The 20306-nt window shown below is 42.0% G+C and overlaps 2 protein-coding genes and 1 long non-coding RNA gene across 5 annotated transcripts in view; 1 reads left to right on the top strand and 2 right to left on the bottom strand.

Moving 5' to 3' along the window:
- Positions 1 to 652: 652 nt before the first annotated feature.
- Positions 653 to 7124, bottom strand: wdr20a (WD repeat domain 20a). Its single transcript, XM_068580245.1, has 4 exons — positions 6785 to 7124; positions 4674 to 4856; positions 2922 to 4262; positions 653 to 1762 (listed from the first exon to the last, which is right to left on the bottom strand). Exons 1-4 carry the CDS (start codon positions 7046 to 7048, stop codon positions 1709 to 1711), a joined length of 1842 nt encoding a protein of 613 aa, XP_068436346.1. The 5' UTR covers positions 7049 to 7124; the 3' UTR covers positions 653 to 1708.
- LOC137787621 (uncharacterized) lies at positions 6472 to 9849 on the top strand. Of its 2 annotated transcripts, none has more exons than XR_011077667.1 (6): positions 6472 to 6980; positions 7066 to 7766; positions 7906 to 7961; positions 8095 to 8169; positions 8566 to 8658; positions 8759 to 9849. It is a non-coding gene; the product is annotated as an uncharacterized lncRNA (long non-coding RNA). The 2 variants fall into 2 exon arrangements; XR_011077666.1 differs by having other exon boundaries at positions 8563 to 8658.
- Positions 9850 to 10990: 1141 nt separating this feature from the next.
- The window catches only part of dync1h1 (dynein, cytoplasmic 1, heavy chain 1), a 28270-nt gene continuing 18954 nt past the window's right edge, over positions 10991 to 20306 (bottom strand). Inside the window, exons 52-78 of one of the 2 annotated variants that reach the window (XM_068580374.1) lie at positions 20008 to 20203; positions 19134 to 19251; positions 18830 to 19045; positions 18508 to 18720; positions 18259 to 18386; positions 17966 to 18119; positions 17696 to 17842; positions 17438 to 17588; positions 17097 to 17350; positions 16803 to 16937; positions 16613 to 16707; positions 16322 to 16496; positions 16134 to 16209; positions 15853 to 16013; positions 15651 to 15762; positions 15494 to 15554; positions 15295 to 15418; positions 15065 to 15178; positions 14773 to 14943; positions 14353 to 14570; positions 14153 to 14256; positions 13003 to 13211; positions 12518 to 12671; positions 12194 to 12336; positions 11902 to 12070; positions 11604 to 11728; positions 10991 to 11449 (exon numbers count right to left, since the gene is read on the bottom strand). In XM_068580374.1, the coding sequence (XP_068436475.1) occupies positions 11321 to 11449; positions 11604 to 11728; positions 11902 to 12070; positions 12194 to 12336; positions 12518 to 12671; positions 13003 to 13211; positions 14153 to 14256; positions 14353 to 14570; positions 14773 to 14943; positions 15065 to 15178; positions 15295 to 15418; positions 15494 to 15554; positions 15651 to 15762; positions 15853 to 16013; positions 16134 to 16209; positions 16322 to 16496; positions 16613 to 16707; positions 16803 to 16937; positions 17097 to 17350; positions 17438 to 17588; positions 17696 to 17842; positions 17966 to 18119; positions 18259 to 18386; positions 18508 to 18720; positions 18830 to 19045; positions 19134 to 19251; positions 20008 to 20203 (4052 nt within the window). In that variant the 3' untranslated portion in view covers positions 10991 to 11320. Of the gene's footprint in view, positions 11450 to 11603; positions 11729 to 11901; positions 12071 to 12193; positions 12337 to 12517; positions 12672 to 13002; positions 13212 to 14152; positions 14257 to 14352; positions 14571 to 14772; positions 14944 to 15064; positions 15179 to 15294; positions 15419 to 15493; positions 15555 to 15650; positions 15763 to 15852; positions 16014 to 16133; positions 16210 to 16321; positions 16497 to 16612; positions 16708 to 16802; positions 16938 to 17096; positions 17351 to 17437; positions 17589 to 17695; positions 17843 to 17965; positions 18120 to 18258; positions 18387 to 18507; positions 18721 to 18829; positions 19046 to 19133; positions 19252 to 19633; positions 19830 to 20007; positions 20204 to 20306 lie in introns of both variants that reach the window. The other variant, XM_068580375.1, reaches the window with a different exon arrangement.

Genomic DNA, 20306 nt, shown 5'->3' with positions numbered 1-20306 from the left:
CTCTAATTGAAGCAATGTGGCTTAAATAAGTACAATTTAATTCAGAGCTGAGAACGAAAAAAAGAAAACCGGACTGTGACTCAGTCTGCACTGTATTATGTTGGTTATTGTGACACATTACCAGATTAAAGAAGTTACGGGTCATTTGTATGATGTCATTGTTAAGGTGCAACAGCCTCCTGATAAACATGTAAAGAGGAAAAGATTGATGAGAATCATGATTTCTTTTCTACAAACAATAAAGTGGAACATGTGAACTGGTATCCACTATAAAAACACATTTGCTTCACTAACTTACTGTCCGGCGTAAATGGTCACTAAAGTCTTCAAGGCATAACAAAATAATGGTCGTCACACAAAAAAGTATGTCTCAAATGGGAAAGACTCATTGACGTTTATCTGAATTCTTTCATTTTGCTTATTCTTAAATTTCTTTAAAGAAGGTCTGAGGCCTAATGCAAGCTTGTATCAAGTATTTTGAGATTCAATTGTTGTCATCCAGAGCTTCAAAGATGACATACTTGTCAGCTCCTTCCTTGCAGCTGTAGCACTTTTATGACAATGTAAGCAATTTCCAAGCCAGAAGCATTACAGTTTTGTTATGTAAATACAGTACATGTGGGTGAACGACAAAAAGGAACAGAAAACGGTGTATTCAAGATTATTTTAATATTATTAATATGTATACTTTAGGCTTTAGAAATATAACTATCAATGACAAAGCTTCCACTGGAGTAATGGTACTTTGCTTAGGGCCCCATCAAATCAATTAATTACAATATGCACATTATGATACAAAGCAGATTTTAAATCTGAAATAATATTAAAATAAATGCTCAAAAGATAAACTTTTAAATTTTTTTCTTTAATCATTTTTCTTTACCTATTGTTATTAGCCATCTGTGAGTTCTGAGCACACCCAAAATGTAAAGCCATTTGCTTCTAATAAACTAAATTAAGTGCAAACATATTTTTCTTTAAAAAGACTGATTGCAGCATCCAACTTTATAGTTTCAGAATTAAAGACTGAGGATGATAACGCCCAGTGAAACAAGGCAGTCCTCAACCTTTTTTTGTTCTGTTAGAGTAGTTATAAAAACAGACAACAGAATAACAAAATCAGTGCAAAGTTGTTGATGGTGAGATTCTCCTCAAAAAAAGACAGAAGGGTTGGTGGGTAAATGTGGATGGATGCAAAACTTTCAGATGCGTACGCACTTGGTGGAAAAAGGATAGTTCATCCAAAAATCCTATTTTAGTCAGTAACGTAACCCTGAGCCAAGACTGGGCCACACCACAAGGTAAAGAGAAAAAAAGAACACAGATTCTGAAAATTAAATGAACTACCCCTTTAACCTCAAGCCACAATTGTCTGGTTCGCATCTCTCAAAGCAAAGCTCTATTTCCAGAGGGGAAAACAGTCTGACGGTATTTGAAAAGAAAGATATTTTTTTCAAATCTAAAATGTGTTAGAAATCCAGAGACACTACATTAGCGCAAATAGTCCACAATTGCACCACACCTTTTCTTGCTTCATTTCTCCTCTAGGTCAAGTGAGTGATAAACGAAAAACAGAAAAAAGCCATTAACAAAATCCGGGGGAGCGTGTGGGATTATAAAAGAAAAAGGAAAACTTGCAATGCTTGCAGGGTGAAGAGCAGCATCAGACTCTGGGTTGCAGGGTTCTTTAGCAGCAGAAATATTGTGTCTATACTACTGTTCCACTGGGAGAGCTGGCTTGGTTTTGGGATGACAATAAACCCTGGAAAAAGGAAAACAAGGAGATTTGCATTGGGAAAGATGACACACTTTAGCAAAATAAAAAAAAATCAAGCAACAAATAGCTCATTAAAAATCAGCCTCTTCCTTCCACATCCCAGTCCCCTGCAGTTAAACGGCTGTGCAGCGCAGTCAAAGTGGATGCCAAGTAGGCAGTGTAAGACTCTTTGAAAGGTTTGCGTGATCAAGGCACTTCTAATGTACACAACAAGATAAATGTTTTTTCCAGGCACCTTTTATATCCTCTTGCTCCGACCTTCGAAGGCATTTTTTCCTTTTTCGTCCATTTTTTGCAAGCATTACATTTTATTGCACTTCTGCTATTACACACTTAATCCTTAAAAATAAACAATAATGTTTGTTTGAACTTATTTCCTCTTACTGAATTCTAACTGCACTTTTATTGTATTGTATTATGTATTTATTTATCCAAATTCCATCCCACTACTGTGTTGTGCCATCATTTACAGCTGCTGATGTACTTTTCAAGGGCATTCTCGCCTCAAACACTTTGTTAATGTAGTAACAATCTCAAAAGACTAACTGTATGTTCCAGCTCCAGACTATCGTGTGCCTTGTTCCGGCAAAGTCCGTCAAAACACAGACAAAAAGAGAAGTATATAGGGGAGTATACACATTAAGATGGACGCATGTGAGGAACTGCAGAGATTATTTTGGCAAATACAGAGAACAATTTGCATAAAAGCTGAAATGCAAAAGTGTATGCAGATGATTTTTTTTGGCTATGCATTGTGGGATGATTATGATGAACCAATGAATACACTTCATATGGATTAACGTCTTTCCCCCCCTCACAGGTCTACACAGAAAATCCTCCTTATCAGAATGTATTATATAACCGGACTAAGATTTTTATAGCATTGGTTAGATTTGAAACTTAGGCATAATGGTTCCTTCACTGTAAAGCAGATGTACATTAAACAAGTCTGATATGTTACTCGCCTGCCTGCAGAAATTGACAGTCTATCTTATAAAAGCTAAAAATGTTCCTCCAATGTCCTTACTTTTTTTTGCCTCCAGAATATTTCTTGCCTTAAGTTAGGGCCAATCAACTGATTTAAGGACAGTTCAAGATTGAAAGACACTTTCCCCCCACATTTCCTACATTAAAAAGAACTTACCACTTTGCCTGGCCTCGCCCATGTGCAAATAAATCCCTCCTGACAAGCAGTCACTAAACAGTCCTCTAAAAATATGAGTACAGTCAGTCTCTCGTGTGCTATCTTTTTACAGATGAGGGGCTCAAGGAGGGGCACATCCTCCATGCGCGGGCACAGCAGAGTGCCCAGAGTCTTAGCAGGGTCCGATTTGGTTTTGGTCAGCAGGTTGAGCTTGTCGCTGCTCTTGCTGCTGATGTGACCCATGCTGTGGTTGCGTTTGTGGTCCTTCTCGTGGTGGCGTTCCTTCCGATCGTGGAGTGACAACGTGGCAAACTTACTCACACCAGTAGCAATGGCACTGTCCATAATACCACTGCCGATGCCGCCACCGCTGCCAGTTTTGTTGGTATTGTTTGCGGTTGCTGTGGTGCTGGCTGAATGGGGCAGGCTGTTTGAGCGTGGTAATGTAGTAGAGAGGGAGTTAATGCCAGGAGTATTGGCACCACTGTTGTTTCCATTAGTAGTGTTACTAGAGGTGTTAGTGATTATTGTAGCACCCGCAGGGGGACTGGTAGCATTCATCACGTTAGTGTGTGTTCGTGTCCGTGAGAGCGGAAGATGGGGAAAAAGGATGTCCTCCGTGAGGTCCCATAGGCACAGCTGAGTGTCCTGGCCCACTGAGCCAAACCTGTATGTGACACTAACAGGCCGGCTGTCCGTGGAGTTGCGCTTGGAGAGTCGAGACTGCGTACTGTTGGCCCGGTCTCGTCCAAAGTGGATCATCTGATCCTGGAAGTCCTCGTCGCTGCCACTGAACTCCATTGGGTCACTCTCTTCCACGCTGGTGGTGTAATGGTCAAATGCTACCACGCTGACCCATGACTTGTGCCCGTGACCTCGGGCAATGACTCTGCAGTCCAAAAACGACCACACGGTCACTAAATCGTCCTCTCCACCTGCTACGATGTACTTTCCGTCAGGGCTCCAGCACACGCACAACAAGCCACCGAAGTAGCTCTTCATGGTGCCGTGAAGCTCGACTGCGTCAAAGTTGAAGACTCGTAGGAAGCCGTCTTGACTAACGCAGGCTAGGAGCTTCCCATCTGGAGAGAAGGCAAACTCATTCAAAGCCCCCTCGCCTACTGTCCATTTAAGGAGAGGGTTCCGTGTGGATTTACTCTTACAGGTGTGTACAGAATAGTTCTCTCCCTGTTTAAGCAGCTGGTAGTGTGGTGCTGTGGTGCCACACGTATGCTCCACATTGTACAGGTACATATTCCCACTGGCATGAGAGACCAGAAACAGGCTCTCAGAACCCGGCACCCATTTCACACATGTTACTCTGGACTTGTCTATTAGTCTCTGGCAGGACAGATGGGATGTTGAGGTTTGAGGAGCAGTTGGCAGGAGAGAGCAGAAGGAGAGAGTAAAAAAGAAATATCAGCACAGTATCATCAAAGTATCAATGTTTAAAATGTTATTTAATGCGCCCCTTTTGGTAATATTGTTTTAAAATGTGTGAGGCAGGGAAAATACAAATAGCAGCACAAAGGACAAGAAAGGCTATTGGAAATCCTTAGAATATAGACGACCTTTTGCCATACAGATGCTTTAAATCTTTATAAGAAGGTGGAACATCTGACAACAGTACTACAATAACTGACTTTGTGAAAAATGTTATATTGAAATCCACTGCCTCTCCCAATGTTTCCTCTTACACACACACACACGCAAAACTTGTATTAATCTAACCTCCGTCCCTCAGTCACCTACCTCCTCATTGAAGAGCTTGCTCGTCTCCTTCTTGATCGGATCAATGAGCTGTACCTGTCCAGCAGAAAAACCCACCAGCAAGGACACACTTTCTGCTGTGGCTGTGAGGTGGTTGAAGTCATGACAGGTGGGCTGCGTTCCCTTGTAGATGCGCTTGTCTATGGGCTTGCTCAGGTCAGCTGCCTGAGGAGCGAAAGAGGAAATGCACATGAAATAATGACAGGAAGCTTTAAATATCAAAAATGACTTCTCTTTGTTGCATGACAAAAGCTATTGTTGGTTGAAATGTCAGTTATAAACTATTGGAGCAGAGTGTGCGGTTACATTTCATCACACTGGCACAACATTTAGAGGAGATGAAGGAAAAATATTATTTAAAGTCGGCTTAAAGCTTTCTTAAGTCAAGTATCTTGCAGTGACAGAAGTGACAGCTAAACTCAATATTTCTGCATGACCTTTTGCAACACATTAAATCGGTAATCGGTGACAGTCACGGAGAAAAAAGAGGAAGGACTCAAGATTCTCTGCAGATTGTCAGAAGTTAGCGATCACTCTTTATGATTTACAGTTAGTGAGGAAAACATTATTTTTACTGCAATGAACAACACACCATGGGTATATACTGCAGATAACCAGTATAACAACAGTTTCATTGATTCAATGATTGACAGTTTACACTCCTGGAAGAATTTAAATTGGTTGAAGACGATGAATCAGTGGTTTCTCCACAAGTGTGAGAAATGTCAAACCATCTTTCAAACGGATTTTAAGTTGAAGATACTGCTCTTATGACAAATTAAACGACAGTACTTTGACGATTATCAATATCAGCACTAAGGCTAGACGATAAGCCTATGTCAAGAGTGGTGGAGGATACATTGAAGTAAGAAGATCAGAAATTGAACAGTTCAACGTGATCTGGTAGATTTGTTCACTGTGATTTTAAATTCAATTATATTTGTTTAGCCCAATGTCACAAAGAGGGCATTATAATCTGTACAACATATGACCAAAAAGAAAAAAAACACATAGCCATGTGTCTGCTCCACACAATGTTGTCTTTTTCTACAAACATACAAACTCTAATTCTTTTAAGTTATATTAGTTCCGCCTTTAACCAATGGAATGAGGAAACACATGACATGCACGTTTCAGTGCAAGTAATGTCATGACACATCGATTCAAGTTAGAAATCAGATGATCCCGTCAACTTATGATGTCAGCTGTTAACAAAGCTGAACCCACTTGATGTTGGGTTAGTGTCAAATATATACGGCTGCTTTGTGAATTTCTTTTCAAATGTAACTTAGGACTGCTGACCACATGTACCATGTGATCTCCGGTCGTTTTTCGCCTTCGTATTTCTTTTGGCATGTTTGTCATGACCCACCATCACCAAGAAGTATTTAATATTGAAATTACTTGTTTGCTAGCAACATGATGAACACATATTGTGCGATGATGGATCCTTTAAAGACGATGATCTCGAATTTGCATGTTATGATTTACTAAGCTGATTTAAAAAGCTCCGGCATATATGTTAATGTGACTAACGTTAGCATTTCCCTACGAGCAGAGCAAGTCAGCCTCGTCTGACGATACATCCCCATAGCTAAGAGTCACTGAATCGGCAGCATTGTGATTTTATCGACTCCTCTCATTCAAAACGGCGTCGACAGGTGTTTCGGGTGGAACCCGAAGGAACTGTCACTGTCACCACAAACTAACGTTAAAAAATTAACCGCCACGGCGGCCATGACAACACTGACAACTTGAGTCGAATCAATCGGTGGGTTTCACCCCGTCGACCATTGACCAAACACCCGAATCCTACCACCTAGCAACAAGTAAAACGGAGCGAGAGACCGGGGGACGGGGTTCCGCCCCCCGGCCTCGTAGTAAGTCAGCTGCCGCTAACGTTAGCTAGTTGCGTTAGCTCCAACGTAGCATCAAGCTAACTAGCTGCGAGCTAATTTCAAAGTCAAGCACCTGTCAGAGTTATTTAATGTCCAACACGAGCCCGGAGTTCAGCAACAGCGGGGGCAGCGGGGTCGCGGTTTGACGTGCAGTATCACGAACGTCCATTGACAATAGTCGCGTTAGCTCGCTACCTTTCTAACGCCTTTGTAGATGTAGAAGTAGAGCTCACGGCCCACATTGAAACAGATCCGGTCGCCGTTGCCCGACTGGTCGTTGACGTTGACGAAGGAGACCTTGACGGGGTTGGAGCCTTGCGAGTTGAAAGGCACCCTGTTGGGGCGGCTATATTCGGAGTGAGTGAGGAGTTTATAGACGCCTTCCCGAGTGGTAAACTGAGTTTTAATTTCGTTCATCTCCTTCCCTCCTCCCTCCGCCGCCATCTTTGAAATTAACATTCATCCCTTTCCCCCAGGCCGGATCTTACGCACGGGGAGGAGGAGCGGGGGCCATGGAGCGGGCATCCCGACTCCCGTTCCCCCCAATGGTTCACCGGAGAACTGAAGGGGGACACTGCTGGAGCTATTTTAGAATAACATTATTGCCACAGTATTGAACTTTTCTAAAACAAAACTTCAAATCCCCAAATTACTTACATTAACGCTACATGTGGGAAAAGAAAAGTTATACAACAATATGAGATATGTTTGCGTTCGTGGTAGGTTGATAGCTAGTTTAATGTATATATTTAGAAACTCTTTAATTACGATTTACAAAATACACATGTTAAAAAAAACAGACTTAGAAGGTAGACATGATGATATACATTGACATAAATGCATTAGTAGCAAAAGCAGCGAGGTCAATGCGGGTTTTATTTTGAAAAAGAATCACCGGACGGACGTATTATTTTGTTAAAATATTTTAATTAGCACACTAAGTGGCGTTTTGAACTCGTGCAAATGCTACCATCGCGTGTAGACCAACTGGTCACCCGTGGCCTTACATTGCTGCATCACATAAAAGCACCTGGCAATCTGCTAGTTGATTAATTTGCTTTTTACCTGACAACACAACAAATACACCGTAGTTTTACTTCATCACGATGCAAATAAGTTAGCGGCAAATGTCATGTCATATGGTGGAAGACGACAACTCTGAAGGCTACATCTCCAGGTATCAATTTATAAATATATATGTATTTATTGCAAAATTCAGAAACTTAGAATACTAACTTGAATTTACTTAAATTTGTAATATGTATTATGTTTTGAGTTTTTAAGTGCATTTTTGCACATGCATATTCTCCAATTAGATCACAGGGATAGACATGTGCCCAACAATATGGACCAGCTTGCTTTCAAATACATGGTGAGATATATCATCCAGCCACATTACCATATTGAGAGTGCTCTGTCCCTTGAACATATCAAAAATTAATTTAACTGTTGTCCTGCTTTGACATTTGCTAAATGTGGATGGAGTGACCTCTGTTTTCTTTAAGGAGCTGTGTTTAGTGGAGTCCAGCACTGATTCTGACTCAGAGATCAGTCCAAGGTGGTCGGACACCAGCACTATGGTATTCCTTTATTTCTGAATGTGACAATCACACATATAATAAGTACATATACAATTGGCAATATAAACTCATTGTATACATATAATTCACATGGCCTAAAGTTAGATTGCAACCAGTCCCAAACATAAGAACATTTTACTGTGGACATGTCAATGAATTCAGTTCTAAAATGAGATCAAATTGAGTTTCTTTCTCAGAAAATGACCACATGCTCTTTATCTTGGCACCAAACATACACACCTTTCTATGTCCACAGTTTTGTCTTTTGCGATCTCAGTAACATTGCTTAGCAGGGGAACACATTGAATGGGCTCCAGCAGGCTTGCAGTTTTTGATTTAAGAAATTAATCACTTGTCGATAGAAAAATCACTGAATAAACTCATTGTATACAGCAGGGATGTGTGAGCAGTACACCAGAGAGTGGGACTTTTCGGCGGACATTGCCATTAACACACACACCTGCTGGAAGGCATGGGTGTCATTCTTTGGTAAGCACTCTTCTTTGTCTAATCCGCCCCCTTTCTGTTACAAAAGCATCCTTCTGTTCTGTATTTTCATAAATGAATGCATGTGTGCTTTTGATTATAGTTTTTGGACCCATACGATGGGAGCTCAGAGGATTCTGACGAGTCAAAGTTTGATGTGGATGTCTCCAGAAGGCAAACAAGGCTGCAGGGAAAACGTGGAGGTGGCGGCTGTCGTTTTTTGGGTAGGAATAGGAGTAAGAGATTTATCCTTCATCACCCTCCTTCTGTTGCCCTCAAAGAAGGGGCAGAAAATGGGACGAGAGATCCCATAACTGAGCAGCAGCAACATCTTTTGGATGTCAAGATGAAATATGGGAGTGACTCTGAGCTGTGTGTCTGTGGCATCATGCCCTCCCATAGTGACAGAGGTGGTTGTAGAGATCGTACAGAGGAAATGGCCAATGATTCAACAATACACAGCCAAACCATGGATATAGAAATGCATTGTCAATTTAATGATGCAGGCTTACATGCTACAATGCCATCCACATCTCACTTACCTGGACCTGTAACCCTAGTGGAAGGGACTTCATCCCAGAGGCTGGATAGCTCCTCTGAGACGTCACCCGGCCCCTGTAACCTCCGATCGATTTACAAGAGAAAGCTGGGTTCCGCTGAAGCCGAAGATGGGCAAAGAAAGAGGCAGTGTGTTAACATGGATGACGAACAAAAAGAAAGGGACTCTGCATCTGAACCATGTTCGAGCCATCTAATAGTGGACTGACAGACCAAAGTACTGAAGTCATACTAAATGATGATGATTCAGGTAGAATGAAATATTATAGTTACTTGGCAATGCACTTTATTATGATTATGTATAGATAAAACGGTGTAAATCCCTGAGGGTTTGTATTTGTACCTTCAGTTATTTTGAGTGTCACATAATGTACCGATTGTCTTCAAGTAGTTGGGATTTATTTGTCCATAATAGACATCATATGCACTGGTGATGTAGAAACTGTGAAGGAGCTATTTACTGAAGTTTTATTTTATTCACAAGTAATATTGTTTAATTATAGTTGTTTGTTTATTTAGGTTAGATTTAGTTGATGTTTTAGGATAGTTTTTTCTTTTGATAGTAGTTTACTTAGTCTTTAAATTTGGTAATTGGGTAACTCTGTGGGCACTTGGTGTATTTAAAGGAGAAGGCAGGTACAGGACTGTGATGCACCTGGACAGGGCCTATGTGTTTTACGTTGAAATAAAACATCAGTAAAACCAGACTCCCGCATGGACCCTACATTCTTTTTAACTGCATAAATTACATACCTACAGTGCATCAGTGGCTTTTGATTTTGGTTTATTTTTGATTTATATTTACTTTCTTTTAATTTACGGGACAAATGGCCACTACAAACTGTAATTTCCCATCTTCCAATTAAAGAAATAAGTTAAGAGGATTCAAAATTATGTATCTTTTTTTTATGTCCACAAAAGCTAAACCAGTGTGTGCTATACTGAATAGTGAAGTTTGAGCACCTCCTGATAGGTGCCGCTACGTGCTGTGTCCCCATGTCCAGAGCTAAGGAAATTAACTGATCTGGTCTGGGCTAAAAGAAGAAGTCTTTATCTCCTCTGCAAATTCATGAAAATCATTGGGTACCTTCTGAGACATTGTCTACTACTTCAGTTTACTGAACATAAGCATACAGAAGAGTGGAATTTCCTTTCAAAGATCAGGCATAGTTTGATTTGGACAATCTGTTTCCCTTTTTGCATCAATGAGGAATAAAAGAGATGTCCCTTGTCATATCGAGGTACAACATGCACAATAAATTCTGCTCTTCACTTAGCAAAAGGCTAACTAGCTACAGCACGAACATAGAACATGAGGATTAATTTGTTTAATTGAGGTGTGTGCATGTCGGGAGTCATAGCAGCTTTGCTTTATGGGTGAGAATACGTATTGCTCAATTATTGGAATTTTTTTTAACACAGGACAGTTAAACAACTATTGTATATTGGCCACGTATTTGAGCATATATTAAAAATTTCAGTCAGATTAAGAGCTCCAGCTCCGTACACTCCATTCGTCCGGGGTGAGGGATCCTTCTCTGTTGATCTGCCTCAGGTTTCTTCCTTAAAAAAAGAACCCGTAAAAGGATTTTTACAGGTTCTTTATTTAGAAGAGTTTTTCCCTGATCTAATGGGAGGTCCCAAGACAGGGATGTCCAATGTCAAATTTGTTTTTATGATTTTGGGCTATATAAAATTGAATTGAAGTGAATCCTTATAACCCAGCATACAATTTCATTCATTACATTCATCAAGAAAGACCACTCTGAAATCATAATTGCATTTCAATTAATTCCAACAGACTTTATTCAATCTAAAACCATTCAGTTTCCTTCATAAAAACATCCTTTCCTTTGATCGTTTCCACATTTCATCTTCACCATCACCATCTAACATCCTCCTCTCAACCTTCATCAATACCTTCCAAAAACACTAAGACTGACTACAAGTAAATTACTGCTCCATGAATGTTGACAACTACTTTTTATATTGGAATGCAACAGGCTACAAACTACTTCTTAAATGGTTGGTAATAAGCAATGACTAAGTGATTATGTGTAGTTTAATAATCAAGGCTGTGGACCTCAAGGAATGACTAATGTTTCATCTACTCTGTGCAGAGGACAGCAACACCACGCTCATAGAAGCATCGCGGATCTTCCTTGGTGGCGATGTCAAAGTCAACGGTGAAGATGAGGTCAGACCTGGTGAAGTTCAGGTACACAGGGAGAGTCACCTGCAAGGACAAGAAACAAATGTAAGAAAACAGCCAAAATCATTACAAAAGCAGAAGTTAACAGCATAATATACCTTAAATCTTCTCACTGTAGAAATTATTTGTTAGAAAGATGAATTGTTTTATAAATTGTGTATACATATCTCGTTCATACCATGTGTCTCTTCTCAGCGTTGTCTTGCTTGATCCAGCGGAGCTGAGTCAGAGGCAGCTCAGTGGAGATGGCGGTGGACAGAGAGAGCTTGTTGTTGGCACAAGTAGCTCCCTGCAGTGTCAGACCTGAGACAAACCGTGAGCATGTTTCACATTAGAACCCTTGAAACTACATTTTACAAATATGTATTAGATCACAAAGTTCTATTAGTGACAACCAGCTGGATTCACATTTTCAAGAGCTATGCGAGTATTTGACTAGGGAGGCTACAGAATCAGTGTGAGCCTGCTTGTCTGACCTTTGATGCCGAAGCTGCAGGCATCCAGTGCGGCGCCCTGGGCGGTGGTGACATTGACCTCCAGACACAACTCTTCCAGAGACCAGCTGTTTGCCTGGGCCACATACTGGCGTGTTGCAGTAATGTAAGCCTCTGGCACAAACAGGCTGCCGATACACACATGGATGTTCTGGAGAAGGAGAAAAAACAAATTTCAGTATTGTGAGTGGCTTTGTCAATTTTCATGGATTTTAACATACTATTTAGGTACAGATTGTTTATTGCTCTACACAAATAGTTAACCAAAAAGTACCTTCAGTTCCTTTGCACCCCCACTGGCAGAACCCTGGGAGATCTGCTGCAGCTGTTTGATTCGCTCACTGAAGTCCGCCACCCACTGGATCACAGTCATGGCCGCTGGAACCGTGTACCGACACCAACCGCGAGGGAGGATGCCTGGGAAGCAAGAAAAACATGTGTAAACCCATTATTCCATCATAATATAAGCACATCTTGTTGGTCAAGGATGACACTGAAGAATTTTTTAAATGTGCAGTGATTTTCCAATATTTATTTATCCAGCCTCAAACATGTAAAAAAAAACAAATTAACAATGAGTCAAAGAGTAAGCTTTTACCTTTAACAAGGTCGCTGATGAGAGTGCGCAGATCATTAGTCTGCTTTTTCTTGCCCTCGCAAACTTGCGCCACATCGGCCAGATCCTGACGGACCTCCTGCAGCATCTTGGCACCCATCTTTACCTCACGCTCGAAGAACCGGAACAGTGGGTCCTGGTGTTTGTGTGTTTTAACAAAGACATTTAATCAAATACAGAAGGGTGTAATGAAAAGAAGGTACATATTTATCTACTAACATTCAAACCTGTGTTTTATTTAATTTTATTTCAGCTCATAAGTCTACATTAAGTCATAAAAAAAAACTAGAATTACCGACTGGACGGACAACCCCAAAACAGACGAGGTGGTATGTATAAAAAGAAACTGACTAACATAACAGAAATTCTCATTGATTTTGTACAGCTTCTTGTACAGAGCACACTATTATAGGTCTGTCTCTTGAAGTCTGCTTGCCAACCATCCTTCCTCATTTGTCTGCCATTACCTTGATGTTCTCCACTGTGCGTTTGAGTGGATTGACTGTTTGGGGTATGAGCTGCAGCCAGTTGCAGGCAGTGGTGTGGAGGATCCTCATCCAGGCTGGCTGGGCGTCAGATGTGGACGAAGTGCGCTCCTTTATCTCCGTATCGTAGGCAAGGTCATCCTCATCCTCCAACATCTGCATTTTCAGCATCTTACCCATCATGTCAGTGCCTGAGCAGCCGGGTGGAGGGAGGGAGCAAGTGAGTGGGGAGGTAGGTTGAAGACAAGGCCATGGTGGGAGGTAGGGGGAGAAGAAATTAATAGTGGAACAAAAACACCAACAGCTTTTCTTGAGAGTGTGTTAATAAAAGGTTTGTTCTATCAAAAGAAAGAGTTGTGCCAGACAGACAAACATAAGGACTATACTGGGTAGGACAATAAACACAAAAGGCTTCAGGCAATATTTCCATCAAATGTAAAATTCAACATAGTTCCCAAATTGTTAAATTAACCGCATTCTTGGCTGACTGGATCTGTAAAATAAATAAAGAGAATCTAAGGGGTAGGAATGAGGTTGAGGAAAGATGGGGGTCTAAGGGGTGGAATCTTTGGCAGCTGGGATTATGAAAGCTTGAAGAGGGTGTGCAAATCAAATCGGACAAAGCAGGTAGGCAAGGTATGATTGAGGGGATGGGAGGAGTGGGGTTGCTTTGAATCGTAATCAGAGGGTGGGGTGAGGATAATATTTCAGCAAAGCGACATGATGGCTGTGAAATACAGCTGCTGGAGGGTGAGGACACGCACACCCCTTCCTTTGGCACAGCACTTTTTAAATATGATGGCTATGATCACAGCTGGGCTACAACTACACAGCTATACTGTATGACTATGATCTACAATACTGATGCAAGGGGCTACTTGGGATACCATAGAAAACTAACTGGTGAAGTGGACCCATAAAAAGATGAAAAATTAGTAAAGATAGAACCTGTGACATTCTTTGCCACCACACTAAAAACACTAGAATAGAGAGAGACGGTTAATAATCTGCCCTGTGAAAATATGGAATATGAATGAATTGATTGAGCAAGAAGAACCAGGAAATGTTGTGGTCCTGTTATAATGACAGAACAACAGAGTTCAGATGACAAAAATGACCGGCTGTGGCATACCCTGAGTGGTGAGCAACACTTTCTCCGCATTGCTCGGCAAACCAAGCCATGCCGGAGTCTGGGTGTCGGGAAGCATTTCTACCCAGTGCATGAACTCCTCACGCCTGTGACATACAAATATTTGAACAGGATATGATCATCAAGAACACGTCCTTTTGATATCAATGAACCAAAGCGATATTAAAAAAGCCACTACTGACCGAATGCCGTCCGGCATTTTGATGTCATTGTGGCCGTCAACCTTGAGAGCCAGCTTGAATTCACTGTCGAAGCTTAGCTTGGTGAAGATGCGATCCATGAAGGTGTTGAGCAGACGCTGGTCAAACTCATTGTCAATGCGGCCACCATAGATGGATTGGGCCATCAGGGTTTTCAGAGCCGCCCAGGGGATCTTGTCTGGTGCAATGTTTTGACGACCCTGTGTTTGTGTGTGTTGGTAGAGGCAAAGTGTGACAAGGTCGATATCTCTTAACACACAAATGAATTACTCAAGTATTTTAGTTTTTAAAGTTTAAACTGTATGAATTTAGGGTTTTTGATACAAGTCTTTATTGGCAACAAATTATTCTTGTGCCGACACATCTAAAGCACTGTATACGATTCATGAAATGATCTCCCACCTTAGCAGTGTCGTCCAGCCAGGTGTCAATGGTGTCACAGGCAGAGCGGAGGTCAGACTCTCCAAACTCATATTTCTTGGACCAGCCCAGTGGTGCATAGCGCAGACGTTCCTGAATGACTGCATGGAACCAAGCCAGCAGGAAGTAGAGACGAGCTCGCTCATTGGGAGCCTGGAGAAACATGGGGGGTGAGGAGAGTATGTAAGTATGGGTGCATACAGCATTGACGGTAATAATTGAGCTTTGGTAGAAAAGTGTGAGTTTATGCATTGGTAGGTATGGATTAAATGACCTTGCACATGCGAGCCACAGGGATGCTGCTGAAGGTTCTGAGCATGTTGGCCTTGACACCAGGAGGCGGCTCAAACACAAAGATACGACCGGCACGAAGCAGATTCACTGGAACCTGCCGGGAAATGAAAGTAACAAGATTTTAGGGGTGAAAGACAACAATTATGATAGCTCACTGCTTCATTACAAAGATTATGAAATGTTAACATTTTTATGAGTGGCATGGTTTACCTTGGGGTTGATCTCCATTGTCAGGAAAAGCCTGAAGCTGGTATGAGGCTGCATGGAGTGAAGCTTCTTTTCCAGCTGCATCAGCCATCCGGGGGCCAAGTGAACATTTTCCAACATCACCCACCTGCAGGAAGAAAACAGTCAGGATACCGAGACAAGCAAACAAAGTGTACAAACCAAGAAAATACACATTACCCACCTGCCAGACTTGACAGCAGTGTTGATGTCTCTGTCAGCCTTATTGAAGCCTTCAGCCGAACCTGTGGACATTGTAAGACGACATTTACCAACAATATCCTAACTAAACATTTGACTTCAGGATATTCTTTGAGTGTCAACACTTATTTCTTCCTTACCAATCGAGATGGAGGTGATCTGTTTGTTCTCCTCAGCAGCCAGATCTCTCACCAGGCCGCTGGCATCATAACCTGGGACAGAACACATCAGCACTGGAGTGCTGGGCTTAACCTACAGACACAAGAGACGGAAAGTCAGCCACAGTTCTGTCAGATCAAACAGTTTGGAAGAGAAAATTATTGAAGAGATATTTGGTATTACCTCACTATCCACAACACTAGCCAGGTCAAGCGGCTGTTCGATGATGTTCATGAAGGTCTCTCCCAGCACCTTTGAGACAAAGATGTGCGACATAGCTAGCAGACGGTCGGGGCGGAAGGTCTGAATCAGCAACAACTGGTGCACTGCCTGGCCAATGGGAGCTGAACAGGCAGAGGTGTAGAGCGAAGGGCAGAGCAGAATATATATTTAATACATAATTAAATCAATGTCTGCTTGACATTAATGTTCATGCATCATATGACAAAGCTATATACACTCACTGGACTGCTTCTCCTCTGACCACAGATAAGGAACAGCCAGATCTGGAGTGTTGCTCTCAAGCCACATGAAGAATTGCTGAAGTGACAAAAGAAAGCAATAATGATCACTCAGGCAGTATGCATTGAGAAGAAAGTATAAAAGTAATCTAGAGATATGCTTGTTAAACAGCTACTGTTTAATTACTCACCTCATCAGCCTGAACCTTTTCCACCAAGTCGCTGAATGCTGGCAGGCGGCTGAGACGGACCATGTCCTCACTCTGTTCGGTGGTGAGACCCTTCACTTTGGGCAGCGACATGCCAGTCAGAACAATCTCCTTACCACGAAGGAAGTGCTGGAACTCAACATCATATGAGGGCTCACTGGAAAGAGATGGATAAAAATCATTAGGATTTATGTTGTTTGATAATAATGGAAAACCTTGTTTTAATGCGATATTACCACTGGTTGTACATAACTGTAATAGAGTGCATCTTACCTGGTAATGCCTTTAATGCTAATCTTAGCCAGCAGCATGGCAAAGGTGATGTGATCATGGTGCAGCATACCTCTGGCTGTTCTGTTGAACACCACCTAAAAACAAAAAAAACAAATTGACAAATTATGTTCATTACAATCATACTACGAAAGAAAAGGAGTCTCTTGTTTTCAAAATGTGTGGTTCAAACCTGGAATAGGTCCTTAGTGATGACATCGAGTCTCTGTGAATGATCACTGATGTTCTTGAGGTTGGAATTCTCATACAGCACCGTGTGGTAGGTATCCAGGAAAAAGTGAAGGGAGTACTGATACAGGAAGTGCATCTGGAACAAGATACAAAAAAGATTAGTTTAATAAAAGGCTGTTTGGCTCGTATACAAGTATTAGGCAGCGTAGCTTAGTGTGCATCCGTGTTTTAAGAAAAGCTAAATAAACAAAAAAAAAAAGGAGTGGGTGAAAGAGTAAGTAAGATGTGTCCAGACCTGGTTGAGAGACTCCATGGTGAAGTAGATGCTGCTGCAGGCAGAGGATAGAGACAGGTATTGCTGCGACACTGTCTCCACTTCTGCCATGACGATATCAGTTTCCTCCACCTTCCTTGTCACCTCAGCTGCCTCCTTCTTCAAGTTCTCCAATGTGGTGATGATGGTGTCATCATCAAGGATGCGTCCCTTTACCTCATTGAGGGCCTGAAGCAGGGACTTTTCCAGCTGACGCAGACGCAGTTGGAACTCTCCTACAAGAGACAGAAGGACCGTTGTAATTGTCTATCATTTCACTGAACTCTTCCTCTTGCATCTTCATCAGTCCTCATATGTCTCACCCTGCAGTTTGAGGAGGTCAGAGCGTTTTTCATCCACATCAGGCCTCTCAGCCTTTAAAACCTCGTTGAGACACTGACTCTGAAGGCTGCTGCGTGTCACAGTGAAGTTGACAAATGTAACACGAGAACACAAGTCTGGTGGGAACTCAACCTGCGTACACAAAAAAATATATTTACTTCCTCGTAGAATCAAATGAGCCATTTCACAAAAGCATTTTTTCTTCATGATAGACGTAGTTAATGGATGATTCTACACACCGTTGGGTCCCGTGTGGAAAGGAAGATGACAAAGGAAGGCGACAGATCGATGTCCTGGTCTCCTAGGGTGATGAGGACACGTCCTCCAGTCCTGCGCACCTCTCTGTTCAACACCGGGTTTAGGATAGGGTCGTAACTTTCTACATCCTTTAAAAAGGGCACAAAAAAAATAGAAATTACTAATTAATTAACAAATACACAAATCATTGATGAATACATAGGCCTTGGACAGTGGCAACTAAATGTTGGCACTAAAGTAATCGTTCATACCTGAACCAACAGTGGGTTTCCAAAACGCAGGGCACTCTCCAGGTTCTTCCTGAACGCATCATCCAGGAAACTGGTTCTGGTGATTTTGCGGTCTTTGTACTCGTTCATTATGAACTCTGTTGCTTGGCCTGATGGATCAATGATTAGCGGATACCTAGAAAAGGGGAATGGTATTGAATAGATCAATGCAGGAAGTGAGATCACATCAAGGCTAATTAATGTTACGGGATGTTCAGTATTCTACACAGTAATAAAACCTACAAACACTACCAGAAGAAGAGAATGACACTGACCTGTTGAACCGCTTGAGCATGATGGCGTTCTCAGTGCAGAGGTCATCAGCTGGGAGGGAGTTGGCTTGCCAGCGGAGCCTCTCGTCAGCGTTGGACAGGTACTCAGTTCTGGCAATATCAGTACGGAACTGGGGAGGACATTTGATGTCTTTAAGTTCGCACATAATCTATGTAATCATAATTTGAGTGAGGCTAAAATTTGGAGGCATGATGATCAAAAATGGTCTTGTGTATCAGAGCGTTAACTACCTGAATGTTTGCCTGCTGCAGGTGGTGAGACCAAGTAGTGAACAGGTTCTGCCTCATCTGTTGTTCAAAGTAGCCGGCATAGGAAATGAAAGCTGCAGAGAGCAGACAGTCTCCAGCGATGGTGGACATCTGGTTCTTGAAGGTCTCACTGGTCTTCTCCCAGCGGTCCCTTTCCGCTGACAGACTCTTCAGCAGGGCTGTGCTGCGATTCACCTGGGAGGAGAGCGCACAAGTTTAGAAAAATGCTGTAAGATACTTACGCATACTTACATAGGACACTCTTAACTGGATAGAAAGGAGGGAGGGTTTGGTGACCAGTTACCTTGGCCTCGACAGCAGCTAGGTCAGCCTTGATAGCCTGGGCCTCTGAGATAAGGACGGCATACTCCTCCTTGTAGCGAGCGATGCTAGCCTCCAGGTCTCTGATCATCTGCTCTACCTCTTCTGCCCTTGTCTGGTTGTCAGTGGCGTCATCCTCAAGCTTCTGCAGTTCGTTACGCAGAGGCTCCACACGCTTCAGCATGTCAGCATAATTAAGCTAGAGGGAGTGGCAGAACATGGTATACATTAAAAGATTACTATAAAAAAAAAAATCATTCATTTTCATGTTATTTAGGCTTCCTTACCTGAGCAATTGCCCATTTCACCATAGGTCCACAAGCCAAAGATGCCCTGTTGACTTGGTCATAGTTGTAGCTTGGATTGGACATGTAGTTCTTCTTCATCTTCTCACGGATGGAGTCACTAGATAAAATGTAAACAGTCCGAGAAGTTAGAATATAGCAGCACTTCACACAGTCGAATTCTTAAATGTGAAAGTGTGGAACGATGATCATGAATCATAGGAAATAAAATATTGCACAGAATCATTTTTTTTTTAAATTTAAGGGTGGAGAAGGGGGGGGGTATTCTATTATCTTCACTGTGTGAAGTGCAAAATCATGACCTCAACCATTGAAACAAGGATAGTGGTCGTTTTAACTATCTGCTTATTTTCTGATTTAGCTTAATCAACCACTAAGAAACCTAAAATCAAATTCTGATCACAGGTGCCACTTGATTAATAAACTGATTTAAATCATTTGTGCATCTATTTAAGACTCGACAGACATTCTGACACTGGTACCTCATTTCCTGAGAGGAAAAGTTGACTATGCTGCTGATGAAATTGTCCCTGATAATAACTTGTCTTATTTTTTTCCAGTCATTGGTCTCCTCGCCCAGCAAAAGGCAGATAGACTCCAGGGCCAGCTTGACTGCAGCTGGAGGATTGGTCATAGCCCGCACTTCTACTAGGTGATGCCGCTTAATAGAACTCACCGCTAGTTAGGTGGAAAAAGGAATGTTTTGAAAAAAATAGATCGTAAAAAGAAGAGGGGAAAGGGGGAGCATAGAGGGCAAAAGAAACAGACTCAGGGGTTGAAAAGTAAGAGGGAAGCGGAGACAGAAAGGAAGAGCGCTTTAGTGAACAATTACATCATACATTCTTTATTATTTCACCTGATCTCATCAGCTTCAAAGTTAACAATAGTGGGGATGAAGTTCTCCCTCATGATGATGGAACGGATCTGTTTCCAGTCAGTCGTGCTCTCTCCCAGGAGCAGACAGATGGACTCGAGGGCAAGCTTCACGGCCGCGGGTGGATTGGCCATGGAACGCACCTCCACCAGGTGCTGCTTCTTAATGGACTTAACAGCTATCGGCATCAGGTGAACAAGGATTGTGGATTATGACACGGAAGGGGCAGTGATGAAGGGAGGATGCAAGTACATATCAAGTAAGTGAGTATTTCATAACGT

This window comes from Clinocottus analis, unplaced genomic scaffold, assembly GCF_023055335.1.
Source record: "Clinocottus analis isolate CAN_PGR_092001 unplaced genomic scaffold, fCliAna1.0.p SCAF_17, whole genome shotgun sequence".
Classification (NCBI taxonomy): domain Eukaryota; kingdom Metazoa; phylum Chordata; class Actinopteri; order Perciformes; family Cottidae; genus Clinocottus; species Clinocottus analis.
Note: the sequence above shows the minus strand (reverse complement) of the source record. Positions and strands in the feature narration are given on the sequence as shown.

Bases quoted from the DNA above. Each gene is read 5' to 3' on its own strand.
- wdr20a (XM_068580245.1), bottom strand. From the start codon at position 7,048: ATGTTAATTTCAAAGATGGCGGCGGAGGGAGGAGGGAAGGAGATGAAC. The intron at 4,263-4,673 runs GTAGGTGACTGA...CTGTCCTGCCAG, and splicing joins GCAAGCTCTTCAATGAGGAG to AGACTAATAGACAAGTCCAG. The intron at 1,763-2,921 runs GTAAGTTCTTTT...TCCTTTTTCCAG, and splicing joins GGGCGAGGCCAGGCAAAGTG to GGTTTATTGTCATCCCAAAA.